Below are 12,827 nucleotides of genomic sequence, written 5' to 3'. Positions count from 1 at the left end.
AACAAATTGCTAAGTTTGTTGCCCCTGCACACATATTGTTACTCTCTGGCAAATGAACATGGTTCTAAAAAACTAAAAGGAAATGGTCTTTCATTTCAGCATGGAAAGAGCTTAACACAAGGGAGAGCTTTGAGATGTTATCTACACCAGCTAATCAGACTTGTTCTGCACATAACTCTCAGGTCACTAAATGGATACAAACATGCTCACAACTAGATTTATCTCCACAAAAGCCTCCCTGATGACCCAGCAGAGTTGTAAAAAGGCCGTAGGTCCCACCATCACCTCAATGCTGCACTGTGGGTCTGACACACAGCTCTCCCTTGCCTGCTGGAGCCTGGGTGGCTCTGACAGGTAACACTCCATGGCTGGGGATGCTCTGGAGCAGAATTCACCCATTGCCCTGCAGGAGGATGAATACTCACGCCTGTATTCAGCTCCGAGCCTCAGCATCAGGCGGATGGGGAACACTTTGGCCCAGGGGGTCTCCCACTTCTGGATGAGGATGCCAAACAGGTAGGGTGGGGTTGGGAGCACCAGGTCCTGCAGGGACTGATAGGTCGCTGCAACGTACAAGAACCCTCCGTGTTCTTTGCTTCCAAGGAAGCTCTGGCTGAAAAAGGAGTGTCCCAGGTTGCCAACAATGTTACCTGTGGGGGAAAAAAAGAGTTCATTGTTTCACTGGATTGAGAGCTGTATCAAGAATGCCAGGAGTTTTTCAGATGGGGTAATAAAATCCATGTTAAATTCACTTTTCTTCCTGGAGCATTAATGTGTATTAACCACACCTGAAACAATGGGTCAACCACAGCTGGTCTGGGCAACCTGTGCCAGGCTGAGACTGCCCTTTCAGGATACCACACGAGAGTTCAGACCAGTATTGCTGCTAAGGTGGTACCTGAAACCTCTCCCTGGCACTACAGACACATCCCCACAAAGCCTTTTTTCAGGGCATTACAGATATTAAAGGGAGCTCCATTGCAGTAGCTGCTGTTGTCTGAACTAAACTTTTGGATTCAGCTGCAGTTTAAGGAGGAATGTGCACCTGGTCAAACAATTAGTGTCCCCTGGTTGTCCTTCCATTTAGGCAAACCACTGGGGTGCTTGCTCAGACACATATTGAGGATCTAGGTCATTTCAAGAATTACACAAAAGACTGTTTATTTCATTAGTACACTTAATGTAAAACGCAACTGAGAGAGACACAGGGGAGAAACATCACTAATTTTTATTCACATTTTTACTCTTTGATGCTTCTGATTTCCAAAATTGTTTATACTCAAATGGCTGAATGAATCTGAATGTTGATTAGGTTATTATAGCATCCAACACAGCATTTAACACTGAAGCAAAGAACCATGGTGTGATTCCTTTTACCAAATGACAACAACAGCATGCAAATAATGTACAGAACAGCTGATCACAATTCTCCATAGGAAGATGTGAATATTAACAGTGCTGATTTGCTCTCAAAGAAAAAGACAATTTCAGAGAGCGTGGTGTGCTTGATCACACCACTCATGAGGAATTGCACGGGACTGAGGTACTCATGCAGACCTCCTGGGCTTCTGGAGCAATCCCAGACTTTCCCACCTGCAGACAGAGACTGCTAAGTAGGAGTTTCTGCTCCTTCAGGACCTCATAACAGAGTGTTTGTAGCTGAACTCAAGGCAGTGCTGTGCACCTCTCCATCTGCACATCCACTGGACACGACTGGGGAGTTTCTTCCTTTTACACACATTCAGACAAATGCCAGGTTTTAAGTAAGTAAAACTATGAGTCACAGAAGTGATACTTTGACATCCTCAGTAATACAAGTTATAATAACACAGCTATTCCAGCCCTCCCTCTGGAGATGTGGCCATGCTGCTTTGCACCTCTCCAGACCACCTTGGCACAATCATCACTCAGTACTGTCCTTCACATTCCCTTGAGTCCTCCAGCTTTACATATAGTGACTGCCAGGTCTGTAAGCAAAAGGTTCCTTTTATACTCCATCTAACAAATAAGCTCAAGAGGTTCCTTATTTTTCAAATTTCAGGGCCCCTTTGTGGATTTTTTTTCTTGTACTCACAAACGCTGCACAAAGTAAGTTATTAGGTTCCCTGTTAGAAGGTGACAGCTTTGGCAGCCCAGCATCCCATAGCAGGGTGAGGCTCATTCAGAGTTTACCACTGTCCTACAAAGCCAACCTGTAATTTTACAGATACACACAGGCCAAAGCTGACATGATCACCCAGATCAAACTCCAGAACTCTTAGAGTGGCTACAACGTCTCAGCTGAGCATACTTGATGAAAAGCAGCTACTGGTCAAACCACCATGAATAACAGAGCCACATCAAATGTCAGCTGCTGAGAATCCCTGCTCCTGCCCATGTGCAAATGCAGCTCTGTCAGCTGTGCTGGGACACTGCTCAGTGAAACACCAATGCACCAACGTGGGCATCCTGCTAGTGAGTGCAACCAGTGTATCCACTGGTGTTCATGGGAAAGATTTTCACTTATCTAAAATAGCTGCTGGCACTCGTTTGCTTTTGCAGTTTCCACCTACCCTCACTAATCGCCTCTTCTTCATTTATACTTCCTTTTCCCCTTCCCATCTGTTCTTACCCAAATACAGCTACAGGCCTGATAATAAAGTTACTTGGTGAGGTTCTCAGCTCCAACAACATGATCACAATAATCCTTTTTACCCTTCAAGTGTATGACGTGTATAAAGTGCCAAACTGCACCGAGTTCTGCCCCCTTCTCTGTGGATTTTCTGTGTGTGAGAGGCCAGGCAAAGTGCAGCTGTACAATCCTGTATGCATCTGAGATGTGTGGCACTGCCCACTGGAATGACAAAGCAACCAGACATTTCCACTTGAGACTGGTGCCAAGTGCTGCAGCAGAAGGGGATGACTACTTATTTTCTCTCTTTGAGGAGATGGAGCCTCAAAGGCTCACACGCCTGGGATGCCTCAATAATAATTTTTCAGCCAACAGAAACGTGGAAAAAGCCCTCAGAGTTGAATCTGCAACTCAGCTGTTCAGCCCTTTCCTTCCATAAGCCACAGCACCATAAATTACTCCTCCTGACACAAGCAGCTTGCACAGTGCAAGATCCAAGAGGCTGCCACCGCTTTAAGAGGACAAATTACTGGGATTAGGTAGCTGTGCTGCAATTCATTATTTATAACAGCTTAAGAGTCTGGATGTGGACAGCATGGGAAGAAGCAAGTGTTTTCCTACACACTTCTTTAGTGCCCTTTTCAGTCAGCACAACCAAGTCAAAAAGCCTCTTTGGGCTTGTCTCTCAAACATTTCTGCCCTGACCAGGGGCTGTCAGTCTGTCCTGCCCTGTCTCTGAAGGTCATTCCAAGCCAAGGCCCCAGTGAGAAGTTGCTATTCCCAGCCTGACATTGTCAAACCAAACCCACTGCACCATTACACATTTTAAGCACAGAACTGCTTCAGAGGCTTGTAGAGAAAGTGTAGGCGTCAGAAAAACCTTCAAAAATAACTATCCTTTGCAAAAGCATGTAATTTAATTTAAAACATATCACAACTTCCTTTCTAATGAGGCAATCTCAGAGTGAGCAGAAAGGTGCCTTTCCATATATTAAGTTCCAGCACCTGACATTATTTAGGAAGTGCTTTAAGTGTGCATGATGCATCTAAAGTAGTTCTGCAGGAGGTCAGTACTTATCCTCTTCTCAATTATACTGGGTTATCCTTGACTTTAAATCTCAAGCATCCCTACAAAGCTGTCCAGAAAAAAAAAGATGCTTTTATCCATAGTGATTTGAATTCTTCACTTAGATATTTTTCCATGATGAACAATGTGCTTTGTATAGCAGTTTGGCAATCCCTTCTGGCCTCAAAACACCAGGAAAGGTAAATGAGGGGAAAAAAAAGATTCCTGCACTTGTTTATTGCCCTTAATAAGTAGTGAAGCCAGTTAGGTACTTTTACCAAAAAACAGTGAGGTTAAATTCTTAATGTATGCTTCCCATCTTTTGGTTAATTCCAGATCAAAAAAAGGTAATGGCATCCAAACTCAGGCAAGGCATTTATTTGTGGCTTGGGGAACTCCAGCCAGAACAGCCAGGAACTGCCATGTACCAAACTCTGCTCTCATCCTGAAAACCCCAGCACCCCAGTCCTGCAGCAGGAGATGCAAAGCAATATTCACCTGTGAACAATCCTGCCAGACGGATTTTCTTCAAGAGCAAATGAGCACATTTCCTTTGGAAAAGGAACACAAACCCCATCACTCCAAGAGCCACAGAAGAGCCAAGGCCAGGAATGTACCTTGATGCCCCAACACATCTGTAGCAGATGCCAACACTGAGAAAAAACCTCCATATCAGCTCCACACTCAAAGTTCTGGCCATGGTCAGCATCTCTTTACTGAAACACATCAGAAAGCAATTTGGAAAGAACTTCCTCCTATTGCCAAGGGCATAATGCTTCACTTACTACCAGGGAGAGCAGCAGCTGCCAGCATCCAAAACTTTCTCAGGCTACTCTGTGGCAGCCTTCCTAACATCACTCACTCACCTCACATGAAGTTTGATTTTGTCTCCACCTTTCCACAGACCAATTGCAGGACTGTATTACTTGTTTACCTGTTCTCTATTCAGAACATCTACATGGGCTTCTTTACAGATCTACAATTAACTACCACCACACTTAATTAAAACCACACTGGGTAAAAATGCACAAACTGTGTTTGGGATAGAACCACCCTCACAAGGAATATCCCCAAAAACCAGGGTCAAAGCCATTTCAGGCAGTTGCCAGATTTACATTTGCACTACAAAAGTAACAGTAGCTTTTATTGTTTTGCAGCACAGAGCTGATGCACTAGGGCATCACTGGCAGCACTACATTAACACATCCAACTGCCTCAAAGTCCCCATTCACATGGACAGAAGTCCTCATTTTCCCATTCACTGCCAGGCTTATAGCCAACAGACAAGGATAATCATGGGATTACTACTACAGCAGTGCAACTATTACAACCACAACAGAAATCATTAGCTTCCAATTTCAAAATGAGAAAAGCAACACAGCAGGGAGCTTGATGACAGAGGGGCCAGAGGAAAAGCAAAGTGATGAAAAGTGAGCAGCAACAAATACTTGCCTTAACTGACTTTATTTTTTATAACTCATATGTATATAGTTTACAGTGAAAAATACCATTTTTTCCTGCAAAATCTCTCTGCTGCTATCCTACCAGAGGCAGCCTGCAAACAACACCCAGCACAGAGGGCAGGACTCTGCCTCCAGAACAAGTTATCAATTCAGCAAAGAGGAAACACCTGGGAAGAGGCATAAGTACATACAAGTATTTTGTGCTTCTAGGCTTGAGCACAGAATTCAAGCTCTAAATTCATGTGACTCATGAAGAAATCATTTGCTATGGACTGGGCTTTAATCCAACAAACAAAAAGGGATGCTGTGTTTTCCCGCTAAAAACAAGACCAAGAAATCTAAAATCACTTCAAAGCAGTATCAACAACATAAAAAGTAATTCTTGCTTCCATTCCAATAAAAAGTACTTTTTTACAGTACATTTATTACAGTATATTTATTTTATTACTGTTTTTAAGAAAACTTATACTAAAGGAAATAAATAAAAAACATCCACAGAATTTACTTCAGTTTCCTTATACAGAATATATTTAAGCCAATGTATTATATAATGAAAAATGAAATGGTGAGGCAGGCTGTTAAAAAGTCTCTAAATTCTACTGGGAATTCTTGTTTGCTCTAAATGTCTAAATCATCTCATTGCCAGGAGAGGTGCAGTACCTCTGAAATGAACAGCTTGGAAAGCACGGCTCCACCTACAAGAGCAGAACTGCTAACCACTTCCAAGGGATTACAGACACCAAACTGAAACCCCTACAGCATCACCTCCTCTCTGCCTGAATAATGTTTAAAGCAGCCAAGTTACAAATATGCTAACAGATCCTTCTGCCTCTCAACGCGTGCCTTGGAGAGAAAAAAAGGCTGGATGTTGAAAAAGCATTCCCAAGTGCTTTGGGAATTCATCAAGGTGCACTATCTACAAAAGCTGCAGGCATTATGCAGTAGCTGAAGGTGTCTGTCTACTCATCCTTCATGTCTGAAACACAACACACAGCAGATCCTACCAAAAGAAAACACACAGTGGAATTCTTCAACAGCAACATTGGGTTTCTGATTAACAACTGTACAATAGTAAGCAGCTCTTTGCACCAGTGGAATTGTAGGATATCAAATTACTACCACTACAGTACTAAAAGAATTCCAAATACATTATGTAGGAGTTATAAATTATGTATTTCTGTAGTGCAATTATACAGAACTTCATAGCAATATATGCACCAAGCTGGATTTATATCTGCAATATACATATATACACATTTATATACACATGCTTGCAATTTTTCACATCTATCTCCCTCTGAATAACATCATTATAAGACAAAGGAAATGAATTGAGGTTCAGAACAGTGGTTGTTTGCCATGCACACAAGACCCATTATGACATGAGATAATACACTCTGAACCTGGCAACCTCTCTGGACAAGCTGACCTTTACTGTACAAAGATATTTCAGGAAACAAATATCTTTCATTATTTTATTAAAGTACCGGATTCAATCACTCCAAAGGCATTATGAATGATAAGCAGAACCTCCTGTAAATGTATTTTCAGCACATAACCTTAATGTGATCCAATTTCACCTGTGGAAAACAAGCTTTATCTTCTGATGAGTGGAACCAAATACTTGCATATTTCCTTATGCAAGGATTTTTGAATTCTAAGGTCCAACAGTAATACCTAGAAGTGGAAGCCTATTAATTTAGTAAATGCAAAATGTGCAATGGTTTATATAAAAATCTTCCAATCAAGACACAAAAATTCAAAATTCAGGGATAATTTCTGAAATGCTCTATAGTTAATTCTAGGCACACATATCCATATATATTTTAAAATATAAATAGGATCTCCATAATGTAGTAACAGACACAGGCAGTATGAGAATCAAACTTCTGAACTACCTGGTCAGGAGATACTGAACATACTATCCACAAGAATTCTCAACATTTTCTTCCAGGTGGAAGATCTTTGGAGCAGCTCCCTAGGTTAGCAGCATTTTATCTGGTGAGATGACTAGGACATTGAATACTAACAACCAACAACTCATCCCCCTATCAGCTTTGATCCTTATTCTCTCTTTATATTTTTGGTTTCTTCAAAAAGAGCCATTTGTTGTGACAAAAAGTATCTAACCCTGTATGATTTTTGACATTTTTAACAGACAGCATTCCTACCTGCTAAGGCATCCCGGTAAAGTTGCACGAAATGGTTGAAGATATCCTTAGGCAAACATTTCTCATCAGGCAAACACTGCAGGAGAATGACGATCTCCGACTGCCCCACGGCATGCATGCCTTTGGTGGTGAAACACCAGCACTTCCTGTTCACATCTGCACGGATGGAAACACGGATCAGCAGAGCAGAACTGCAAAAAGGATCCCTACGTTTCACTGCAGTGACAAAACCTGCAAGGAGCAGTTTTACAGCAAGTATTGTTGTGTTATCTGTCACACAGACAAATTACGTCCTACATCTGTTACCGTGAGGGCAGCACATCCAAAACAAGAGCAGCTCAGTAATTCCCAGCTTACAGCTAAGGAAGAGCCAGAGTATTACAGCTCCCAGTCAGATCTCGGGATTAACACCACAGAGCAGACTTTTAGCAGTTTCTGTATTCAAGTGAAAGGACAGGATTTCAATGTGACTGAAGGAGCCTGGGAACAGGCCAGGCTGTTGGCTGTGTGCACCATGATCCTGACAGCTAAAACAGTTTCCAGCAGGGATATCTTCCTTAATATGGAGAGCTGGATGTCAGGTGTCTCCATGAGACCTCACTGTGTTGTTCTGCTTCACAGGGATGTTAGTAATGATACATGCTCTGAGCTTCATTTATTGAGAATACTAAGTTGTTGAAATAAAACCTGTGTCTACAATATATTACCTTTTCATACATATGGAAAACATTGTACTGCAATCCAAGACATGCTGAAAGGTTTATAAACAATTTATTAATACAAAACTGTCCTTCCCAATTTCTCCATGGTGCTTCTATCCAGCAGAGATCAGCTGAGGAACTGGCATGAGAAGCCATCCTGTGCCTCTCCACTCCTCCCTCAGCACAGGTTCACACAGACACAGGACAGAAAGGGACACAAGAGGTGCACAGGGGAATGGAATGGAACCTCTGCACTGTCATGGGATCCCATCTGCTTTTTCCAGGAATGGGATGACAGGGGAATGAGTGAAGCAACCAAAGGAAAATGGGTGATAAAATACCCTGCCCTACTAAGCTCTACAGGGGACATTGATCTCCAAACCTGAGACTAGAGGCTCCATCAGCTCAGTTTCTATTTTCTACACAAAATTATCTGTACTGATACCTAAATCATGAGAAAAGGGCCTTTTGACATTTAACTTAATATGGCTCAATACAGTTTTCAAGCTGTATACTTCTTCTGAGACCATCCTACCAAATAAAAATGCTGCTATTCCTACTAATAATCTAGATAACATTCCCCCTCTCATAGACTAAGACTTATTTAATAATAAACACTTACAATTCACTATTTTTACCATGGACAGCAAATTAGCATTTAAAACAAATACTAGAGGGTCAGGGCCACCATCCTCCAGCTGCTGCATGACAGAGATCTGAGAAGGTCTCTCTTCCACAGCATAGTCTACAAAAGAAACAAACACAATGAAATCCATAAATTACTGGTACAGACTGTACATTATAATCAGATAACCCCAATTCCAATTTTTTTTACTGTTGTGACCTTTTAGACAAAACTTAAATAAGTATTGCCGGTTTAAGTGATTGTTTCCTAGACTACTATTTTCAAACTTCAACAATTTCAGAGATAGCCTCTATACATCATTTAGAAAGGTGCAGCTTGTTTCAGAAAAATAACTATTTTTCTGTATCAACTAGAGGAGAAAATTGAAATCAAATTGAAAAATGTGTCACAATGTCAACTGAAATCCCAAATTACTAAGAAGTTAAGAATTGTTATTTAAATCACAGCAAGGCTGAAGGGCATCAGTCCCAAACTACCATAAACAGCAAATACAGGATGGAATAGATCTGAAATTAAATGCTGCTCACATTTTGGTTTTGACACTATTCTGAAATAAAAGGTTACTTCCAACTTAACATTAGAAATGCACTGTGTCAGCAAAATATCTAATAGGAATAAAACAACCAAAGAGAAAATAAGTTAATTCCACGGATGTACTAAAGGATGCCATGAATCAGACTGTGGAAAGCAATTTCACATAAACAAATACACATTTTCTAATCTTTTCAAAATTAGTTTTTAATTTTCTGAAGGCTCCTCATTTTGGATCCTTTATAAAGGGATATCACAATGACTAAAAGCTGCACTGTGGCAATGATGTGCAATAGTGCTGTTGAATGCAGTGCTTGGGGATGCCTCAGACAGAGCCCATGTTCCAACAGAATTTCAGAGAAGGGAAGCATGAATATTCAAAAGACTAATTAAAACCTATCTCTCTTTGAAACATTCCCCACAGTCCGATTAGCAAAGAAATTAGCACATGTTTCTGGACTGCAGTTAATTTTTTGCTTCATATTTTACTTGTTACAGGAATTTCACTGCAAGGTGGGGCTTTTCCTGGATGCAAATAGGGACCAATTGTGCAAAGGAGTGGCCCAACATTTACCCACGAGTGCTTACTGAGAATTCTTTCCAATACTCAGCACACTGCCAGCATCTTATTTTTAAAATAAACACAGTAGCCACTAGGTTATTGCATCTGGTAAGCATAAAAGCTGGCTGCCAAATTATACCCTCACCTCCTTTTACTCCAGTGGAGATGAGAATTGGAGGAAGACCATCTTCAGGAATCAGATTCATTGCACTGCCAACAGGACTGCCAACCTGAGTTATATTTCCCGAGAATACAGAGCCATTATCAGTCTACAAGAAGCAAACAACAAGGAAGGACAACATTAAAACAGTAATAATAATAAAAATGTAAGAGCTGGCTGGCTAAATTATTACAGATGTACATGAAGGAGTCTGTGTCTGCTGGAGAAACAGAAGCACCAAGTAATTTGGCTGTGAAACAACAGATGATCATGTGATGTCTCCTGTATGTGAACTACTGATAGAAAATCTGCTCAGAGCCTGCATCTCCCTTCTCTAACATCATGTATACCCATTTCTTCACAAAATCATAATGCATCTATGCCCATTTGAACTTTTTGCAGAGTCTCAATTCCATTTACATGAGGTATGGTGGGCTTAACATCGTTAACTTTATCTGCACTTTCCTGCATACCTAATTTTGTGACAGAATATTCTTCTGATAATCTTATTGTTTTGTACTCCTTACTGACCACGACTCACCTTTTTTAAAGCATGTGTTACACAAACATCCTTCACACATCAGCTGTACAGCCAAATAGCTGGAAGAAATACACACAACAAACATTCCTAGAGCTTTGCCCCAAACCTCTTCATTTCATTTAGAAAGATATGGTTGTTTCAGGACTCTGCAAACATTCAAATAAGGACAACACTTGCTATGCAACATACTAAGAGAAGTCTGAGCAGATTTCCTGCATGAGTCTTACTGCAGTCACCACAGCAACTCACAGACCACTCACAACCAAGGCAAACACAGGATTTTGAATGCCAAATACTCCTTACTTCTGCTGATGAAGTGTTGTTGGCCATGGGCTTTGGTGGATCATGAGACACTGCTAAGGTTCCCGTGGAAGTTGTCCCAGCCACTGTCAGCTTTGCTGCATCGGCAACTTCTCCATTGGGTAAAATCCCATCAGCAAACCAAACACGCCTTTGTTCTCTAGGCTGAGCCACTGGAGAGAACACAAAAACCAGCATTTAACATCTCACAGCAACACTGCCCAGGAAAATCTGAGTATAAAACAGCAAAATGGAAAAAATAAATATAAAAATGTGGATTGGAAGGAACTTAAACATCTCCTAGTGCATTCCCTATGGCAGCATCATGTACAGACACAACCACTGAGAACAGTTTACATGTCCTGAAAAACCTCATGTCCCTGCTGAGGGCAGGAACAGCTCACTGGCATCAGCCATTATTTGGAATGGATGAAGTGCAGATATTCCTTCCAAATTCTTCCTACAGGTAAACTGAAAGGAAAATGAAGTGTTCTTACCTTCTGCTCCAGGATGCTTCAGAACTCCCACAGGTACCATGACAGTGGGAGGCGGGGAGCTCAGGGCGCCCGAGGCCTGAGCCTGCTGCAAAGGAGGGATAGTAGAACAGTATTCAGCAGGATTGTTAGGGTTAGGGCTCTGGCTTGAGGCACTCATCATGTTCTCCCAGGCTTGAGCTAAAGCAAACAAAGAACAAGAGCCATCAACACAGAGGAAGGTATCCAACAGTCCAAAACACTGTGTTAAGTTCTCAGCTGCTGTCAGTATGGACCTTGCCACCTCCCAAAAAACATTCCCTCCATGTAACAGCCCAGGAGACTGCAATTAAGCAAGAAAAAATACAAGGAGAAACTGCACTGGCCCTGTGCAATAAAAATATTAGTCCAAAAAGAAGTATTTTCTGAAAAGGGTTAAAATACACTTTGACTTGAGTGATGCTTAGCTCCTGATGTGTGTCACTCCTTGAGTGGTGCTTCATTTTGTTCTTCTTCAAAGATTTAATTGAAAACAGTCAATGTGTATGTAAATATATATATATATATATTTCACAATGCATGGAGAAATAGACGTTTTTACTACAAATCTTTCATAACCCACAAAATACTTGAGCAGATTTAGCTTTCATTTATGATAAAAAGCACTCTGCATTTCTTTGTGTCCAGGGCAGTTGTGTACAGATCAACAACTTTTATTCTTTGACTTTGACTTGAGCAATGCTCAGCAAAGATTCAATTGAAAATAGTCAATGTGTACATAAATATATATCTATATATATATATATATATGTATATTACAATGCATGGATAAATAGATGTTTTTATAACCCACAAAACACTTGAGCAGATTCAGCTTTCATTTATGATAAAAAGCACCCTGCATTTCTTTATGTCCAGGGAAGTTGTGTGCAGACCAACAGCTTTTATTCTTAACTCTAAAAAAACCCTTATGCTATTAATTTGGAAGGCATGACTTGAGCCTTAATCCCACTGGCCAAAAAGTAACACAAAAATCTTCTTTGTCAACAATATCCATCATAGGAAAATCTCCTCCAATGAGTAAACCAGACCATCTCCACAGTGCTACTTCTTTTTTACGTCTAAGGGAGGTTTGTAGCAAGATGTCAGAAAATTCATGTGTGTTTGCAGCCACAATCATATTAGTATAATACAAATAAATGCATTCTTTGAGTCAGGCACAAATATCATGGCACCTAAGCTCTCGGAGCATTTACATCCTTGGGTTCATTCAGCTGCAAATTGTTAGAAAACCAAGGTGGAAATAACAAGATAAAAAAAAAAAAACCCAAACAGAACTCAACAGAACATAAACCCTCTTGCTTCCCCCCATCAACCTGCAAAACCAAGAGTGAAATGCTTGTCAATAAAAAATGTATTGGCATTCCAGTGGAGAAAATTACTTGAACCAAAGCAGTTTTTAAACAGCAATTCTATACCAGTTATAGTAAAAGTCCTGAAAGAAGAAGGTATTAAAAATGCACAAAGTTACATGTCCAGGGCTCCTTTATTAGAAAAGTAAAAGAGTATTCTTAAAGCCTTCTTTAAATGGAGCAAAGTGCC

The 12,827-nt window shown here is 40.8% G+C and overlaps 1 protein-coding gene across 1 annotated transcript in view; it reads right to left on the bottom strand.

Moving 5' to 3' along the window:
• Positions 1 to 12,827, bottom strand: part of ZFYVE9 (zinc finger FYVE-type containing 9) — a 54,649-nt gene that overhangs the window by 11,111 nt on the left and 30,711 nt on the right. Inside the window, exons 6-11 of the mRNA XM_058030744.1 lie at positions 11,250 to 11,426; positions 10,756 to 10,925; positions 9,897 to 10,020; positions 8,635 to 8,757; positions 7,312 to 7,467; positions 426 to 650 (exon numbers count right to left, since the gene is read on the bottom strand). Of these exons, the coding sequence (XP_057886727.1) occupies positions 426 to 650; positions 7,312 to 7,467; positions 8,635 to 8,757; positions 9,897 to 10,020; positions 10,756 to 10,925; positions 11,250 to 11,426 (975 nt within the window). The remainder of the gene's footprint in view (positions 1 to 425; positions 651 to 7,311; positions 7,468 to 8,634; positions 8,758 to 9,896; positions 10,021 to 10,755; positions 10,926 to 11,249; positions 11,427 to 12,827) is intronic.

Source organism: Melospiza georgiana, chromosome 9, assembly GCF_028018845.1.
Source record: "Melospiza georgiana isolate bMelGeo1 chromosome 9, bMelGeo1.pri, whole genome shotgun sequence".
In the NCBI taxonomy this organism is placed as follows: domain Eukaryota; kingdom Metazoa; phylum Chordata; class Aves; order Passeriformes; family Passerellidae; genus Melospiza; species Melospiza georgiana.
The sequence above is the reverse complement of the archived record's forward strand: the minus strand, read 5'-3'. Positions and strand labels throughout refer to the sequence as shown.